The 20,681-nt window shown below is 39.9% G+C and overlaps 1 protein-coding gene across 1 annotated transcript in view; it reads right to left on the reverse strand.

Annotated features, from left to right (window-relative positions):
* Window positions 1-347: 347 nt before the first annotated feature.
* The window catches only part of LOC106579689 (V-set and transmembrane domain-containing protein 2A), a 32,994-nt gene continuing 12,660 nt past the window's right edge, over window positions 348-20,681 (reverse strand). The window contains exons 3-5 of the mRNA XM_014159822.2: window positions 10,175-10,225; window positions 9,530-9,860; window positions 348-4,524 (exon numbers count right to left, since the gene is read on the reverse strand). Coding sequence (XP_014015297.1) covers window positions 4,448-4,524; window positions 9,530-9,860; window positions 10,175-10,225 — 459 coding nt within the window. The 3' untranslated portion in view covers window positions 348-4,447. The remainder of the gene's footprint in view (window positions 4,525-9,529; window positions 9,861-10,174; window positions 10,226-20,681) is intronic.

The raw sequence follows: 20,681 nt of genomic DNA on the forward strand, positions 1-20,681 counted from the left end.
TATTATTTTAACTCAGTTACCTTCCTACGATACAGGGGTGAACACAAACTTTCAACTCAATTACCTTCCTACGATACAGGGGTGAACACAAACTATTAACTCAGTTACCTTCCTATACGATACAGGGGTGAACACAAACTATTAACTCAATTACCTTCCTACAATAGAAAAGTGAAGGCAAACGTGCAAACAGCAACTACAGATAGATATGTTATATCAAAACAATGGCAGAAAGAAAGTTAATCTCCATGCTAGTTTTGTAAGTATGGTGTCTATATTAGGACATATCAAGTCACAGTATATTACAGACTTAACAAATGGACTCATCAATGGAAGCAGTGTTTGAATCCAGTCTGTGAAAATGATTTATTTAAATATTATTCTGATATCATCATTACAATACAAACTGTGTCAACGTTCCAGTACAGAAGCTTCACACACACTACCAAATCAAAATAAAATTACAGTTCATAACATTTTCGACGGCTCAACAAACAGACAAGACTGCATGGAGATGAATCATGATAAGGAGACAATACATCTATGTGGAGCTGAAACAATGGATCAGAAAAAAAGAACAGAAACTGATAGTGCTACTCAATTGTCATTGCATTGTACGGAAAATTCCCCGATAACGGAATGACACTGAGACTCAGATTTTTTTTACTTAAAAAATCTATGCCAAACAAAATCCAATTGATTTCAAAGTTTAACACACCATACAACTCCCAAAGTGGGCTCCCGAGTGGCGTGGCGGTGCTAGAAGCATCACTACAGACCCTGGTTCGATCCCGGGCTGTATCACAACCGGCCGTGATCGGGAGTGCCATAGGGCGGCGCACAATTAGAGGAGGGTTTGACCGGGGTAGGCCGTCATTGAAAATTTGAATTTGTTCTTAACTGACTTGCCTATTAAAACAAAAACAACTCTATGCACAATGACTTCTTTTAACAATTTACACAGAAAATTGACAAAAACACATTTACTTGAAGAACAGTGCAGATGCAAAGTTTGGTTACAGAATAACGGCACCAACAGAACAAACCATCATTCAGTTACCATACTTTGCATCAGCACTGTTCTTCAAGTAAATATATTAAGGTCAAGTTTTGAATGTAAATTGTTAAAAGTAGTCATTGTGGTTTCTTAAACTTTGATATCAATTGGACTTTGTTTGGCAAACATTTTAAAGTAAAAAATCTGAGTGTCAGAGTTATTCCTTCATGTGGGATTGCCCGTATCTTGTTTGATGGCTGAGACTTTGTTGCTTGTTAAGCCACCACAATTGTCAGACTTTGCAATTACCTTAATAAATGACTTTTGTCGATCCTTCAAATGATATATATTCACTTTGCTTGACCCATAATTCTCTGAAGTGGTTCCATTTCTTGTTGACAAAATCCAGTGAGTTAAAGTACTGTAGGCCGTGCAACAGGTAAGTTGCCATTGGAAGAGGTCCTCCGTAACTGATGGCGAATCCAACTGTCAATAAAGTTTTTTTTAAAGAATTGCGTAATTCCATTTCCTGTTGTTAGCAAATGAATAAATGACAACATTGTTACAAATACAGAACATCACTTGTCTCTGCTTTTAGACATTTTGATTAAAAAAGGTTACATGCTGATTATTTACTTTACAAGTTTTACAGATTTTTTTAATTTAAATTCTATACAGGGATTTGACAAACTGAAGGCATTCATTTAAAGATGCAGTTCGGGATCTTAAGCACTTACAAATTCGTAACATATCATCTGATTTGCAAAACAAAATTAAATATTTTTGCATGACGTAGCATCGTACGAAATGGATGACATAGTACACAACTGTGCACAATTTTCGGGGACCCGTTTTGGCTCGTGAACACTACTTTCAAAAATGACTGTCTGAAATTATACAAAAGCTCTGGAGCATCACTAACTGTGCACACAAATATGCTATCCATTTCACCAGCCCCTGGCTAGAGAACTTGTACGGTATAAACATTCTACTAGAGATGTCAACTCTTCTTTTACAAAACTGAACATTTAGGATTAATTTAAATAGTTATGATGTTACTTTACTCAATGGACTTTAGCCTAGTATTGATTTGAGGTTGAGTGGCATGACACAGCCTTGCTAGACTGAGTTTTGTCATCCTAGCACCACTGGAACAGTGCAGATTAAATATATCGCCCACACATCTTGTACCCTGACAATACTTTCTGATCAGGATATGTCTCTCGGTGGATCCTGCGGTATGTTCTGTCAGCTAACTCCAATTGCTGAATCAACAGGTTTAGATCAGCCTTTCCCAAACTTGTTCCTCGGCACCCCCCCAGTACTACACACACAGCTGATTACAATTATCAAAGCTTGATGATTAGTTGATTATTCGAATCAGCTGTGTAGTGCTAGGGACAAAAATCTAAATGTGCACCCAGTTTGGGAAACCCTAGTTTAGATCCTCTCACTGATCTCAGCAGTGCTGTGTACAGCAGACTGGACTATGTTAACTGTGGAAAAAGCCTATTGAGACTTTCAGCAAAATGGTGCTTCTTTGTTGCCCCTGGAATTTGTAGGTACTTCCAATACCTAGAATTATTCCATCCCAGTAAATCCAAAATGCTGTTATTTTAAACAGGATTTGAAGAAATTGACAGATGTTGCGTTGTGAATCTGGGTAAGCCCAGATTGGAAATACATTGGAACAATATGTGAGAGCACTAGGCTACAGTATGAGCAAAGAGATCAATGTTTGTGAACACCATATTGTATGGCCATAGCCAATGTCTTTGGTTGCATGATACATTTTTACAATGGAGACTCTCTTCAGTCTTTGGCTACCCTCTTCAACTCAACTGAATGGCAGATCTGAAGCATTGTTACTGCATCAATGAACAATTCCACCCATTCAAACAGTACAGATGTATGATCTTAATGTGATCACCCCGTAGCAGGGGAACTTACTACTTGTAGTGTATTTGAGGTTTTAAAAAGATTCAGAAATGTATATTTTACACTTTGAAAATGTCCATTAACTATAATCCACATAATAATTCAAATTTCCTGTTGCTGAAGGATTATTTTCCTGCTGTAGCAAACTGGCTCAAATTAAGATCTGTCATCTGTATTTATGGGGGAATATGTCCAGTGGTCAATTTACTTAACAATAATGCGACATAACATCGATGCATCCATTGAGTTAATGGAAATTATTCAAAGTGGTGAATGTCTATGGAACAATGCAGAGATACTTAGAAAGCTCCTATTTCTATTAACAGTTTTGTATAACGGTAAAATACATGACGTCTGCTAACGGGTTCTGAATCAAGAGGTCAGATTGTCAAAGCGTTGTGTCAATGAACATTGTGAAGGGATAAGAGCGAGAGCAATTTAAAACCGTTTCCTTTAATCACAAGACCTATAGAGTCTTTCCTCGTCCTTACGTTTGTGTTACAGATAAGAAACGTATCTTCTAGATATCATTGGGGGGAATCATTGCACCATCAAAACGGTATAAGATGTCTTCTTGGCTAATGTAAGATTCTTACATAAAGATAGTGTCCCTGAACAATAGGCTACAGCAGTACCTTGATACTCAGTCCTTTTTTTTCAGTGATGGTAGAACATTTAAATAGGGGAGCTGTACTGTACGTGAAGCATGACTATTAATGGCTTTGTACAATATTAATGCAGGCCAATTTAGATGAATAGTCTGCTGGCACGGTCATATTATGAACATTTGACATGTTCGTGAATCATAATAGGAAATGATAAGGGTCGGAAAAGTAGTATAATTGTAAACAGAAGAAATACCACGTAAAAAAGTAAAGAAGGTGAGCATTAATGAGAAGTGATCTGTAATAACAACGTTCAAGAACTGTATTTGCAGGTTACACACAATATGGACGATAAAATAATTCATTGTCGAGTTGCCTTCATTTAGCAATCCGACTAGGCCCTAACATCATGTTGTTGTATTTGACTAGCTCTTTTGTTCTAAGAGGACTATGAATAGCCTTGCACGATGTAGTTTCATAATAGTGAAAACATAGCGAATGTAAGCTATATACAGTTCCAGGTGTTTGAAATAAAACAATTATATATACTGATATTATATATACACAAATATAGATATATTTTTTTTACTTTAAGCAATGACACGATAGATTCACTGCAGGAAACTCAAAATAAAGGTCTGTGAAAGATATTCCAAGGAGCCAATGTCAGTTTCCATTTTGTTTCGATTGTTGGGTGCATTGAAGAAACGTCGGCACAACAGGTAATCCCGCCGCTGGCCTTTGAGAAGGTGCCTCTTGTGTACAATGGGTAATAAGAATGCATTGGGTGCAGAGTAGTGGAAAATTAGGGCCAACTGTGTCGTCCGCTTGGTGGTAATAACAGGCCATTTTCTCCTTCGCTTCGAGAAGAGGGAGTGATACTCGGAGGAAAAGTCAGTCCTTGAAACTATAGCAAGTTATCCCTCATGAAGCCACAGGCAAGAATCAGGATGGCAAGTCCAAAGCTTGTAGCTATCCTCGTGCCTGTGAAACAAGGAATACGGTCAACACATATACAGCGTTTATCTTGAATTCATTTTTTATCACTGACAAAAACACTTATTGTTGCAATGTATGTATTTTGTACTTATAAAGCTGTACATTGGGTGTGAGGTTGGTACTCATCCGTCGTTATATAGATTATGCATTCATTTCACACAAAATATGTGCACAGTTGTTATCTTTCACAATTATGAACTGCTGAGGAGAAATGTATGCAAAAGCTATGACACTAGTCTGAAACATTATATACATTAGGCACATATAGAATGATCTGCTTCTGAAATGAAATATGAAGGCTGGATAAGGCCACTAGCTTCCAAATGTGAGTAAATTAATTTAAATGTATTCAAATGAACACTCACTACACCAAACACCCACAACAACAAAAATTAGGATAGAATCTTTACCCTAAAGTACAGGAAGTACAAATAGTATTTGAACTGACGTGAAAGGATTTACATGGACAGCTACCATTGGCTGAACTTGTCAAGCTGCTGTCTGTTCTGAAGTCAGTTTCCACTGCATTTTGAGCAACCCACACTGTCTGACAACTGTGTGATATTGAATAGCCTGGCAGTCTTATGCAAATTTGGTTCATTTGTGTCTCGGGGACATTGTCCTTGAATTGATAAAAGCAAGAGCTAGAGCACAGAAAAAAGGCATCGAGGCATTTCTGTACTAAGGATAATGATGCAGAACTTAGAGTACAGAAGGGAGAGATGGGAAGATATTCTGAATGGCAATGGTACATGCTCTAGCGTATATTAAGCTTTTATTCTGTTAAATCACCCTGGAACACACAAACTAAAACTGGATCCAAGGTCCAAAAAGCATAAAAAGAAACAAGATGAACTTGTTCTTGTACCTGCCGAGACTGAAAAAGTGTCCGGGAGGGAAAAGAGCAAGAATGTAATCCTCCCGATACAAGGCAGCATTCAGGAAATGGAAAATGAAATATTCCCTAAATCATGATGACATTTACTGGATTTGTCTGTCAGACCAAGCACAGCAATGTTCTAAGAGGAGAATTGTCAGGGGACTTTTTGGTTCGGCTCAATATCAGGAGGAGGAAAAAGACGGAGGCCTGTGACCCGCTGTTCTTCCCTGCCAGATTTAATTTGGCCTGGGGTGATCAAGTGGACAGGAGTGCCACAGAGGAGCTAGGCCAAAACATCCTCCGCATGGAGAATCATTAATCAGCTCACAGCCTGGGAGGGTGGGCTACGCTGCACTGCCGATGGAGACTGCACTGATGATGTGCAGTGAATATCTCACACCATCCACGCTAGCCCCACCTGAAAACATACTCACACCACGGAATATAGCCTAAATGTCATTCTTAGATAAACAATAAAAAGTGCATCACAGGAAAAGCTTAAAAAAAACATGAATTGTCACAACCACTAGTTGATATTTAATACAACCACTAGTCTTATTTAATAAATAAGACTAAAACAGGAGTGAGCACAAGGAAAATACTACACCCAAGGACTGTTAGTTTTACCCTAACAGGACTCAAATGGCTTTAACCTGTTAGGGCTATGGGGGCAGCATTTGCACAGTCTGGATAAAAAAATGTACCCGATTTAATCTGGTTACTAATCCTACCCAGTAACTAGAATATGCATATACTTATTATATATGGATAGAAAACACTCTAAAGTTTCTAAAACTGTTTGAATGGTGTCTGTGAGTATAACAGAACTCATTTGGCAGGCAAAACCCTGAGACATTTTCTGACAGGAAGTGGATACCTGATGTGTTGTATTACCTTTAAACCTATCCCATTGAAAAACACAGGGGCTGAGGAATATTTTGGCACTTCCTATTGCTTCCACTAGATGTCACCAGCCTTTACAAAGTGTTTTGAGTCTTCTGGAGGGAGATCTGACCGAACAAGAGCCATGGAACGATGATGTCCCATTAGACACCTGGCGCGCGAGTTCATGTTGGGTACCCTCGTTCCAATACGTTATAAAAAGAGTATGCATTCGTCCACCTTGAATATTATTCATGTTCTGGTTAAAAAAGGCCCTAATGATTTATGCTATACAACGTTTGACATGTTTGAACGAACGTAAATATATTTTTTCCCCTCGTTCATGACGAGAAGTCCGGCTGGCTTAGATCATGTGCTAACAAGACGGAGATTTTTGGACATAAATGATGAGCTTTTTTGAACAAAACTACATTCGTTATGGACCTGTGATACCTGGAAGTGACATCTGATGAAGAGAATCAAAGGTAATGGATTATTTACATAGTATTTTCGATTTTAGATCTCCCCAACATGACGTCTAGTCTGTATCGCAACGCCGTATTTTTCTGGGCGCAGTGCTCAGATTATTGCAAAGTGTGATTTCCCAGTAAGGTTATTTTTAAATCTGGCAAGTTGATTGCGTTCAAGAGATGTAATTTTTTTTTTTTTTTGCCCGGGTTTATGAGGGAAACGATTTCCTCAACATCAATGCCATAGTAAAACGCTGTTTTTGGATATAAATATGAACTTGATAGAACTAAAAATGCATGCATTGTCTAACATAATGTCCTAGGAGTGTCATCTGATGGAGATTGTAAAAGGTTAGTGCATCATTTTAGCTGGTTTTATGGTTTTGGTGACCCTGTCTTTGAATTGACAAAACATTACACACAACTCTTGTAAATGTACTGTCCTAACTTACTCTAAATTTATGCTTTCGCCGTAAAACCTTTTTGAAATCGTAAAACGTGGTTAGATTAAGGAGATGTTTATCTTTCAAAGGGTGTAAAATAGTTGTATGTTTGAAAAATTTGAATTTTGACATTTATTTGGATTCAAATTTGCCGCTCTTGAAATGCACCTGCTGTTGATGGAGTGCACCACGGGTGGCACGCTAGCGTCCCACCTAGCCCATAGAGGTTAAGTTGCACAGAGTAAAGTCACCTGGTCCACTAGCAATCATTACAGTCTAACTGAGTCTCCAGTTGAATCAATATTTAGTCTAATGGAATGCAGGGCAGAGTGACCTCCCCACTGAGGGAGAGTGCATCACCCTGAGGAAGGGAGCATCACCCTGGCCTTATGCTGCTACCATAGGGAGACAGCTAATCTCCCATGGGCAGATTCTGCATGTAGACCGAAGAATCTGAACGGGACTGAATAGGATGCGTGAGATAAGGAGCAGCATTAGCTCCGGACTTTGGGTTTTCGTCACTGATTATATGGACCTATCGGGATTGGGAGGAGGTAGTGTTTTAACTGACTTTTGGGGAGGGGGGGGGGGGGCGACTTTGGCTGAGAGTTTCCTTTTGTGAGGGTGGAGAGTTCGCAAACCGATAGAAATCTCAATTTCTTAAAAAGTATAGACCTAGAAGTTAATCACAAAACTGATCAAACTCCCAGAGATTAAAATTCTGGGTTAACTGAGATTAGGAGAGAGCTGGCCTTGCGCCATCTATCTGCCAACATGATGGCGCTAGCTGTGGATGTGGCCTACTGAAAAAAATGCAATAACAGTCTGATTTGTCTAGTAAATCCCTGCTGGGATTTGGTGATACCAGATGGCACTGCATCTAGGTGTCATTCACCCATTTCACAAATGTTCCCAGTTCTCTGTATAGTTCAACGCTCAGCCATGTCAGATAGGACACAGGGGTATTCGATCTTATGAAAGGATACTGAACAAAAATATAAACGCATGCTGGTCCCGTTTTTAATGAGCTGAAATAAAAGATCCCAGAAATTGTCCATGTGCACAAAAAGCTTGTTTCTCTCAAATGTGTTTACATCCCTATTAGTGAGCTTTTCTCCTTGTGCTGGGGACAATAAAACTCCACTCTAAAATGTGCAGTTTTGTCACACAATGCCACAAATGTCTCAAGTTGAGGGAGAGTGCAATTGGAATGCTGACTGCAGGAATATCCACCAGAGCGGGTTGCCAAAGAATTGAATGTTCATTTCTTTACCACAAGCCGCCTCCTATGTCATTTTAGAGAATTTGACAGAACATCCTACTGGCCTCACAACCACGGTCCACGTGTAACCACACCAGCCCAGGACCTCCACATCCAGTATGTCTGTCTGTAATAAAGCCCTTTTGTGGGGAAAAACTCACTCTGATTGGCTGGGCCTAGCTCCCCAGTGGGTGGACCTATCTCCTTAGTGGGTGGTTCTATGCCCTCCCAGGCCCGCCCCTGCCAGTCATTTGAAATAAATAAATTAGGGCCTAATGAATTTATTTCAAATGACTTATTTCCTTCTATGAACTGTATCTCTAGAAACTATTTGAAATTGTTGCATGTTGCATTTATATTTTTGTTCAGCATAGTTCTTTTCCCACAACGGGTTGGCGACTTGCCACATAGTTTAAACAAAGTTGTGAAGGCCTTTTGGTACATCTCACTTCTGGGACATTCGTTGTATTTTAATTAAGTGATCCAATAGCTTTGAAAAACCAACAATGCCAAAACAAATGTATGCAAATTGTGAGGTAACGAGACCTGACACATTAGCCTTCTCTGCACAGGCACATAATGCAGACAACACCATGCACTGAATTCCTACTCGGCTAACAATTGCCATGGTTTACAGGTACGGCAATGTGTAAAATCTTTGCAGCCTGGACTGAAAGGCATACAGACAAGAAGACAAGCTGATAGACAGGTAGACAAACAGACAGACTGACATACAGGCAGAAAAAAAAGGATTAAAAAAAAGATACAAAATAGATAGATGGATTGGCTAATGATCAAGTCCACTGAAATTCCATGAAACATGAAACAGCGAGTACCGGAACCCGACGTAGCGTTATCTCACCTGAACTCTGTTTGATTGTCTCACCTGAACTCTGTTTGATTGTCTCACCTGAACTCTGTTTGATTGTCTCACCTGAACTCTGTTTGATTGTCTCACCTGAACTCTGTTTGATTGTCTCACCTGAACTCTGTTTGATTATCTCACCTGAACTCTGTTTGATTGTCTCACCTGAACTCTGTTTGATTGTCTCACCTGAACTCTGTTTGATTGTCTTGGCTGATGATGTCTGAGAGCTGGAGGTAGAGCGAACCCTCAGGTCGGGGCTCATGCTGTCTTGTGCTGCTGTGGCGCCTGTCTTGCGTGGCTTCTTATCTGCTGTCAGGTGGGACAAGGGGGATGTCTTCTTGGCCAGCCTGATGCGGGGCCGTGTGCTGTTCACCTTCAGGTAGGCCTGGACCTTGTACTCCAGCAGCTCTCCGTAGTTGGCGTTGGTGACTCTGCACTCGTACAGGCCCTCGTCACTCTTTCCCACCCGGGAGATCTGCAGTTTGTGGGAGATGTCGTTTCCCTGTACCTTCACCGTCTGTAGGGAGATATAGAGATGTTCAACAAACAATGCAGGATCAACCTACATCACAAAGCCACATGACTAGTGGTGCAGTACAGAGAACCATGTAATGACACAACAGTAACACATAGTGATTGTTTTATGTGTCCATACTTATGGAGTCACATACTTATGGTGTCCATATTCTACATCTGCATTGCTTGCTGTTTGGGGTTTTAGACTGGGCTTCTGTTTAAGCACTTTGTGACATCTGCTTATGTAAATACATTTTATTTAATTTGATGTCTTAATATGGACACCATACACATTCTGTACATGCAGTAACTTACACTTATTTTAGTCCCTTCATCGTCTGGATCCGGCTCTGGTATCACTTCCATCTAAGAAAACAGAGAAAGCAAATATACACCTAAAAAACAGGAACAAAGCTGAAAAGACATTTGAAAAGTGGACAGCAATGCATTATGGGTCTCTAAGAGTGTGCCACTCTAACAAATGTTCAAGGAGAAATATTTGTATAGCAGTTTAGTCTTTGCAGACACTCAAATATAACTAGTCAGAAAGTCTCTGGCATTCCTTTAGTACGGTGCACTCAAAAGTATATTTGGGTGTAAATGCAGCATCGTTGTCATCCATGGACGACTATAAATGTTTGATAGCTACATCGATAAGTAGTTAATCACACATGGAAGCAGCAAAAACATACCAATAATCACCACAAAAGATCGGCTAAAATGAAGGAAAACCTTATTTTTTTCCCCCCATTCTGTACATTTAGAATGGGGACAAAGCTTTCAGAAAAGAATCAATGAAATACAGTTACTTCGATATTCAGTCAAAAGAAACAGTATGAAACAGAATGTTAATACTCTTTGACAAATTGACAACTGACTGCAACAAACTATTACTCATAAATGACATTGAACTGGCAAAGAACTCTGCATTATCATCATCTAAGAAAAGCCATTGTTTTCTCTACCTGCTGATGAGACATAATGAACTGTCTGGTGTCTTTATACCCACAACAAACCTTCCAATAGGAGACTCTCAAATGAAGTGAAAACACAGAGACATCAAAAAAAGGGACCCAGCTTCAGGTTGAACATGCCCACATTCTGGCTCTGGTGGCTGTATTCTGGCACCACAGCAAACACTCAGCCCAAAGCCTACATCATGGACTGGGCATTGATTTTAGAGGGTATAATTTATTTAATCTTCATCGAAGGCCAAATGGACTTATTTCCGGGAAAGAGTGCTGATGACAGGCTTGAGCAGAGCAGCAGAGCCTCTTTCAAACCAGTCCATGAAAGAAACACCTTCAGAGGTTGAAATATGTCGGCTCCACGAGAGACTTTTAAGGTCGAAAAGGTACAGGAGCTACATAAGAAAATCTGAACTAGCGAGTTTTCTGTCAAGTATATAATGACTTTCGAGAAGCAACTACTTACAATAGAATACTTTCTGTCAACTGTGATCAAAACTATTAATAATAGACAGTTGCGGACGATGATGTCAAGAGGTGGGGCTTCGGCATGGATTTGACCAAAGTCACCAATCTCAATATTTTCTTTACAAACTGTCCCTTGATTAAACTATAGACTCCATGTAGTGTCCATATAAATCACCTGGGATGGATAATCTTCTGAAAGATAGACATCTATTCTGGGATGGATAATCTTCTAAAAGATAGATATCCACTCACATCTGTCTTCTTGGTTTCCCTCTACATTCAGAATAATTTTGTAGAGTGGATGTACTGTAGAATGTGAACGAGTCTAACAATCATCTAACCATCAATGACCAAAGACTAGGTCCAGCAGAAAGAGATTGGAGCCTGTCTCGCTAGTTCAGTCCTGGATCACAGTTTTATAGGGTACTTTATCCCAATTGGGTCTAGTCAATTTACAGTGGCTTTGCGAACCATAAAAAAATGCTGGGCATTTAATTGTGGAACTCCATTAGTCATTTAGCCTTGTACAAATGCAATTAACTTAATTGTGACATAATGAATTTTTCGATATTCATTCAGGATCCAGGGATTTATCATGAAGCGAAATAGACATTTATAGGCCACTTGCAGACTGGCGTTGTGTGTCATCAGACATTTAACTGTCACGGAAATGTGTTGATTTCATGATGAGAGAAATCTATTAAAATGTACACAAGTGTTAGCCTATCCGTAACTGGAGCGTAACAGAACAGCTTGTTTCCTCAAATGGGAAATAGGCTCCCAGTCTTAGAACGCCTGTTTTCATCAATAATGATACCCTTTTGTCTAAAAATGTGTTCTGTTTAATTTACAAGTGTTCTTTAGAGTGAATTAACGTCTTTTGACTGTGATACAAAAGTTTGCAGTGACACTAAGAAACAAAAGCTCCATTATTTTCTCATTTATTTTTCATTTTTCTACGCCTGGCTGCCTCTGAGCTCCACACACTCTCAGTTTCAATCTCTTGTCTCTTTATTACAAAAACCCTCCACCATCACACACTGCCATTCTTCATGCGAACTGAAATTGACTTCTTGTAAAATGTGTCCCGCAATTACTGTGCATAAAGCAAGGGGCCGCCCAGGTCCCTGCAACCAAATGAATGTCAAAAGAGAAAAATGGAATCATTTACATTGAGATATAGACCTAACTGTACTTCCACCCTTCATTACGATCGTCTGACATATTTCATTATAATGAACTACAGGCTGTTATACTGTTATAATTCTTAGGTTATTGTCTATAGGCCCCCTGTGTTACATTTCATTAATTAGAGGCAATCAATAAGCAGCCTTGATTTAAAAACCAATCAAATCATAAGATCAGCTGCAACAACAAGACTCACGCTTTCATCCTTCAAGAGCTGGGCTAAGGCTCTTGAGCTCAACACGTTATTCCCCTCTCACTGTCTGGAGAAGTGAGGAACAACACAATACACTTCCATTACTAAAGGCTGCCCAGGCCAACAACCAGATGAACGACAGTCAACTTGGATGTAGATTCACTTTCTGTAACACTTGACAAAGTCAACCGGTTAGGGTTTAATAGCAGCCATTTGGTAACACTTCACTTAAAGGCCAGTAAGTGTTTTGCTATAGCATTTACAGCTGCTTTGTCCTGTGCACGTGACAGATTAATTTTGATTTGATTTGATTTGAAAAGTAGAAGCCCTGTGCACAGCAGTACGTCTTCTTCAAGTTGGTTAGGAACAACTTGGGAATCCAAATCAAATGCAAAAACCACACACTTGGAAAGACAACAGTTGATCTTGATGCATTGTCTGAGGCTGTCCTAATATGGAAGTGTGCCAGTTTCACATTTGTTTTGGGAACTGCAAGTGAACTTCCTCTACAAAATCTCTGCCCTTTTAACAAGTCCTTCGTCATAACATCAAGTACCCAATAATAACGTTTGAGTGTGTTAAGCTGGAGTACATAAAATGCCATGCAGCCTTGTAAGTGCTCGCTAATTACAAAGCTCACTGACTCTTGAGTGGGCGCTCAAGACGTTATCTGTTGTTAATGTTAATTATGGCCACTGCAATCATGTTCTTGAGTTCTTCTCAAAATGGAAAAAGCTGGAAATGCTCCACTGCCATTGGTCAAGTGTCAGATGCTGCAATGGTAATTACATGTACAATAGATGAACTGCAGCATCTCCCAATATGAAAGAAAGTGTAGGACTCGGCTTCAGTCGGCTAAACAGCCCTCCAAGTGTACATAGGTTTTAACTGACAGAACAAAATGTAATTTAAAATGAGTTTTTGAAAATACTGCTGTACGTGATCGCATTTCATACATTTTTGGTGTACTGTTTGCATTAAATCTGTATAAGTTATCACCTCTTTCCATTTGAGACAAACTCAAGGGTTGGCAGGTAGCCTAGTGGTTAGAGCATTGGGCCAGGAACCGAAAGGTTGCTGAATCAAATCCCTGAGCTGACAAGGTAAAAAATATGTTGTTCCTCCCCTAAACAAGGCAGTTAGCCCACTGTTCCCAGTAGGCTGCCATTGTAAATAAGATGTTGTTTTTATCTGACTTGCCTGGTTAAATATGTAAAATATCACTGCACAGGACTTGTGAAATGAGTAACTTTGAGATAAATAGTGTAAAGTAACAATCTGAGCATTTCAGGGCTGTTTACAGGGCACACAAGTAAATGTGATAAAAACAAACAAGAGGAGGAAACTCCTACTCAGCCCTTCAGACGCTCCCAGTGTGGAAACAGAAGACAAGATTCCGTTTAAAGAGTTTCTAAAAATGGCTTCAAAGCCACTTGTGGCTCCCTAGTCTCCTCTAGCTCCACACCACCTTGGCAACTATATAAGTGAAGCATGAGACCATGGTGGTGTTTCAAGTATATCATCAAACCTCTCAGTCCAATCAGCAATGCCATCATATAGAAGTCCAATCAGTTCCCATACAAGTGGAGGTACAGAGAAATTTCTCCAATCTTTGATGATCCCCACAGATGTTGAGTTATCCTCTTGTTAGTGCCATCATAGATCACTCCCCACACACACACCCAACACACAACAAACTACTGACAAGGAACATGTCAACGTACGAACAGAGAATGGGACACAATGTCTCAAAAAGAGATAGCTGTAGGTTAACTTAAACAAATGTTTACTGGAGAATATTGGAAGTCAATTGATTGGGCAGTTTTATTTTCAGGCTGACAGTCCTATCCCTCTCTGACACAGAGGAAAGGAAGAGCTGGCATGTTACAAATGAGGAGACTGAGACAGAGGCAGACAATATGAAATGTCAATGTAAAGTAGGCTATTATGAAAAATGGTGAAGTGCTGTGGAAAACAACTGAAGCATGTTTAATACAGTAGAATCATTATGAGAATTGAATGAAAAAGTACCATGGGAATACATTAATTAATCAAGGTTCATGAAGGGGGTTTGACAATCACATCTGATGCACATCACATCCTATTTTCAACGTGAAACTGGTTCACAGTAAATTAAATATTTCAAATCCCTTTTTGCAAAAAACAATCGGTTTTTTTGCATTCTTTCGCTGAATAAATAGTTTAATTGTGACTTCCTTCCCCTCTTTTCCTCTTCTTGTTCATCAGAGATATTCTGAGAAACATGGTGAAGGTGAGACACAACAGTACAGTTCCAAGGACGCAGCACGAACATCCTCTACCATCAATGCCATCTCTGTTGAAATGTTTAGGAAAAATGCATGTTGTAGAAAAGCATTGGCCTTTCAGAATCGGCAGAGGCTGTGAGTTATGACTCACAGTGGAGTAAAAGACAGGAAATGAAAGTAAGCAATCAGAAAGATAGTTCAAGGAACTAATATCAGGAAGACCAACAACTTACAAAATAACTTACAGAACACCTCCATATTTCCATGGAGAGATGTTGAAAGAAAACTTTTTCTACCTTTTCTATATACTATAGATCTCTTCACTGATGTTGTTAATGTCTCTGGGCAAGAAGTGGCTACGCATGGAAACGCACTTAGTGTTTATAAAACAAAACAATACATTATTCACATTCATGTTGAATAATCACTGTAATTATGAAGCTAACTTTAATATGCACAGTCTAATAAGAATCACTTTATCCAATTGGATGGAAGTAAATTAGCACATCAATCAACCATTAAAAACATCTTGAGGTATTTAAGTCAAAATCATTGGCGGATGACAGATCTTGTGATAACATAATATCGTTGTTTTTTTTAGGATTCATTTTTTTAAGATTCATTTTTTTAGGATTCATTTGATTCTCAATGCAACAGACCCCTTTTAGGCAAGAGAGGAGAGAGAGAGAGACAGAGAGAGAGAGAGAGAATCCCAGCAGCATTACAGTTCTCGACACACTCAAACCGGTGCAGGTGCTCCCATGTTGTGTACACTCAGTGAATACATGGTCATAACATACCAGTAAAAAAAAGGCTGTTGCCTCAAACATCCAATAATAACAGAGCCTTACCAATGATGAGAAACAAGCAATCCAATATAATAAAAGTACACTAATTACTAAAGTATATTTCCTGGACTGATAATAATCATTTTCATTACAAACTCCCCTCGAAGGGATTGATACAATCATATTGAATGTAATCAAATTGGAGAGATTCCAGCTGGAAACAAATACACCCATTTCCCTCAACGATACCAATAACACATGCTGTATCCTGTCACTTCCACTGTTTTGTTTCATGTAAAGCCAACCAATGAGTGGGGTATATCCACATATAAACTCAGCAAAAACAAACGTCCCTTTTTCAGGACACTGTCTTTCAAAGATAATTTGTAAAAATCCAAATAGCTTCACAGATCTTCATTGTAAAGGGTTTAAACACTGTTTCCCATGCTTGTTCAATGAACCATAAACAATTAATGAACATGCACCTGTGGAACGGTCGTTAAGACACTAACACCTTACAGACGGTAGGCAATTAAGGTCACAGTTATGAAAACTTAGGACACTAAAGAGGCCTTTCTACTGACTCTGAAAAACACCAAAAGAAAGATGCCCAGAGTCCCTGCTCATCTGCGTGAACGTGCCTTAGGCATGCTGCAAGGAGACATGAGGACTGCAGATGTGGCCAGGGCAATAAATTGCAATGTCCGTACTGTGAGACGCCTAAGACAGCACTACAGGGAGACAGGACGGACAGCTGATCGTCCTTGTAGTGGCAGACCATGTGTAACAACACCTGCACAGGATTGGTACATCCGAACATCACACCTGCGGGGCAGGTACAGGATGGCAACAACAACTGCCCGAGTTACACCAGGAACGCACAATCCCTCCATCAGTGCTCAGACTGTCCGCAATAGGCTGAGAGAGGCTGGACTGAGGGCTTGTAGGCCTGTTGTAAGGCAGGTCCTCACCAGACATCACCGGCAACAACGGGGCTATGGGCACAAATCCACCATCGCTGGACCAGACAGGACTGGCAAAAATTGCTCTTCACTGACGAGTTGCGGTTTTGTCTCACCAGGGGTGATGGTCGGATTCGCGTTTATCGCCGAAGGAATGAGCGTTACACCGAGGCCTGTACTCTGGAGCGAGATCGATTTGGAGGTGGAGGGTCCGTCATGGTCTGGGGTGGTGAGTAACACCATCATCGGACTGAGCTTGTTGTCATTGCAGGCAATCTCAACGCTGTGCGTAACAGGGAAGACATCCTCCTCCCTCATGTGGTACCCTTCCTGCAGGCTCATCCTGCCATGACCCTCCAGCATGCCATTCCCCCCTGAAAGGTCCGGTAACTTGCAGGTGCCTTGGTGGAAGAGTGGGGTAACATCTCACAGCAAGAACTGGCAAATCTGGTGCAGTCCATGAGGAGGAGATGCACTGCAGTACTTAATGCAGCGGGTGGCCACATTAGATACTGACTGTTGCTTTTGATTTTGACCCCCCCTTTGTTCAGGGACACATTATTCTATTTCTGTTAGTCACATGTCTGTGGAACTTGTTCAGTTTATGTCTCAGTTATTGAATGTTGTTATGTTCATAGAAATATTTACACATGTTAATTTTCCTGAAAATAGAAGCAGCTGACAGCGAGAGGATGTTTCTTTTTTTGCTGAGTTTAGAATGTGTAAAAATCCATTACACAACAACATGCCATAACCTGTCACCATATCTCTCAACGTAATGGTCTTGAGGCAACATATTGTCAGTAAGAGCAGCAGGGGTGCATGGATGATTGATACCTCTAGCCCTCAAATATATAGATAGCTGGTCTGCTCTATGATAGACAGCCTGAAATGACTTGTTTCACTCACCGAAAGTGGTTTCTCTCTTCTCTCACCTGAGAGCAAGGAAACCCAAGATTTCTTCTCCAAAGTAGATATTTATTTTGCTCTGACATTGACCCTGCATTTCAGACAGCTAAGAAAACCCCAATTGTGTCCTTGTGAACAGATACAGTATGGTCTTGATGTATGTCTGTTGAGCAAACAAAAACACTACAACTTCCCAAGGCAGAGAAAATTTAAGTGACGAAGCAGCAGCGGTGGAAATTAGGCTAGCACAGGGCCGACGTGAGTAAGACATTTAAGAGTGTTAACCCTCGCAAGGCTACCGGCCCAGACTGCATCCCAAGCCGCATCCTCAGAGCATGCGCAGACCAGCTGATTGGAGTGTTTGAACACCTGAGCCACTGCCTGTTCACCCCGCTATCAAATCAAATCATCCAGAAGGTGAGGTCAGTACAGGTACATTAAAGCTGGGACCGAGAGACTGAAAAACAGCTTCTATCTCAAGGCCATCAGACTGTTAAATAGCCATCACTAGCTGGCTTCCACCTGGTTACTCCACCCTGCACCTTAGAGGCTGCTGCCCTATATACATGGAAATGGGATCACTGGCCACTTTAATAATGGAACACTAGTCACTTTAATATTGTTTACATACTACTTTACTCATCTCATATGTATATACTGTATTCTATTCTACTGTATTCTAGTCAATGCCTCTCCGACATTGCTCATCGTAATATTTATATATTTCTTAATTCCATTGTTCTACTTTTAGATTTGTGTGTATTGTTGTGAATTGTTATATACTACTGCAATGTTGGAGCTAGGAACAAATGCAAAAAAATGTGTATGTGACCAATAACATTTGATTTGATGTTAAAAATTGGTAAAGTTAGATTTTTATATCAAACAAATAACCTTCAATTCATTTCATTGCATTTTCATATTTTATGAACATAAATAAATTAAAAATACACTTAATCAATAACATTTTATTTTTCTAATTATCTTTCTGAAAAAGGTTTGTATATTATCCCATACCAAAATCATTACTCTTCACTGTTAGTTCCCAATATTTTACAGTTACCCTGTGACCCCACTAGGGGTCGTGACCCCGACTTTGAATACCACTGCACTAGCCCAAGGATAGTAATTTTCAGTTACAAGAAAATGTGCCAAACTAGTCCGAGATGCCTTTTCCATTTTCGTGTAGCAGACCTGGGCTAGTAGAAATTGTAGTCTACTAGCCCGGACGGCCAGTGTCAAAAATAATTAAAGTACTACTTAATAAGTCGTTTTTTGAGGTATCTGTACTTTAGTTTACTATTTATAGTTTAGAAAATGTTTACTTTTACTTCACTACATTCCTAAAGAAAATAATATACGTTTTACTCCATATACTTTCCCTGAAACCCAAAGTACTTGTTACATTTTGAATGCTTAGCAGGACAGGAAAATGGTACAATTCACACACTTATCAACAGAACATCCCTGGTCCTCCCTACTGCCTCTGATCTGGAGGACTCACTAAACAGAGAACATCCCTGGTCCTCCCATTCTACTGCCTCTGATCTGGAGGACTCACTAAACAGAGAACATCCCTGGTCATCCCCTGTCTCTGATCTGGAGGACTCACTAAACAGAGAACATCCCTGATCATCCCTACTGCCTCTGATCTGGAGGACTCACTAAACAGAGAACATCCCTGGTCCTCCCTACTGCCTCTGATCTGGAGGACTCACTAAACAGAGAACATCCCTGGTCATCCCTACTGTCTCTGATCTGGAGGACTCACTAAACAGAGAACATCCCTGGTCATCCCTACTGTCTCTGATCTGGAGGACTCACTAAACAGAGAACATCCCTGGTCCTCCCTACTGCCTCTGATCTGGAGGACTCACTAAACAGAGAACATCCCTGGTCCTCCCTACTGCCTCTGATCTGGAGGACTCTCTAAACAGAGAACATCCCTGGTCATCCCTACTGCCTCTGATCTGGTAGACTCACTAAACAGAGAACATCCCTGGTCATCCCTACTGCCTCTGATCTTGAGGACTCACTAAACAGAGATCATCCCTGGTCATCCCTACTGCATCTGATCTGGCGGACTCAGTAAACACAAATGCTTTGTTCGTAAATTATGTATGAGTGTTGGAGTGTGCCCCTGGCTATCTGTAAAAAAAATAAAAATTAAAGAACAATCGTGCTTTCTGGTTTGCTTAATATAAGGAATATTAAATTATTAATACTTTTACTTTTGATACTTAAGTATATTTTAGCAATTACATTTACTTTTGACACTTAAAGAAAAATGAGTCTATTGTTGACACAGTCCCAAAATGTTTTGCTTGCGAGCAATCAAGTTTTCAAGATATGTAACTTTCAAAATACAGAAATCCTCCCCTTATGATGCATTTTACATCATATGATGCAAAATGCATCATAAACGGATGATTTCTATTTTTTTAAAGTTACATGAAAAGTTGATTGTCAATAATGGAGGAATGAAACAAACACCACAACATACTAGTATGTGGTAGAATTTTTCTTTCAGTATAATTAAAACCAAATACTTTTAGACTTTTACTCAAGTAGTATTTTACTGGGTGTCTTTTAACTTTTACTTGAGTAATTTTCTATTAAGGTATCTTTACTTTTACTCAAGTATGAATTTGGGTACTTTATCCACCACTGCTACGTTCCATCACTGAGAAACTTTTTCTGCTGAATACGTTTTTTTTTACCCTTTTTCTCTGTCAGACTTAAAATGCTTGTCACAAAACGAGGCCGCGTACCCTTGAAATGCTTGATATCAAAATTGGTGTCTCGGTCATGATCCGTCAGTAAATACATTTTCCCTGGGAGTCCTAATTAGACGCTTAATTCCAAACTCTTGTTGCTCGCTCATCTCCAAAGCCACCATGGAAAATTGCACTCAATATGAGTCCAACTGTTAAGCAGGAAGCTCATAACAACTAACTGCAGTTTCATCTAGGCGATTTCTGACTACATTTACCATGGTAACCTGGTTGGCAGCGTGGTTACAGGTGCGTAGCAACACAGTACAGTCTGATGTGAGTCAGTCAAGGTGGAGGGACTGTCA

Source organism: Salmo salar, chromosome ssa19, assembly GCF_905237065.1.
Source record: "Salmo salar chromosome ssa19, Ssal_v3.1, whole genome shotgun sequence".
In the NCBI taxonomy this organism is placed as follows: Eukaryota; Metazoa; Chordata; class Actinopteri; order Salmoniformes; family Salmonidae; genus Salmo; species Salmo salar.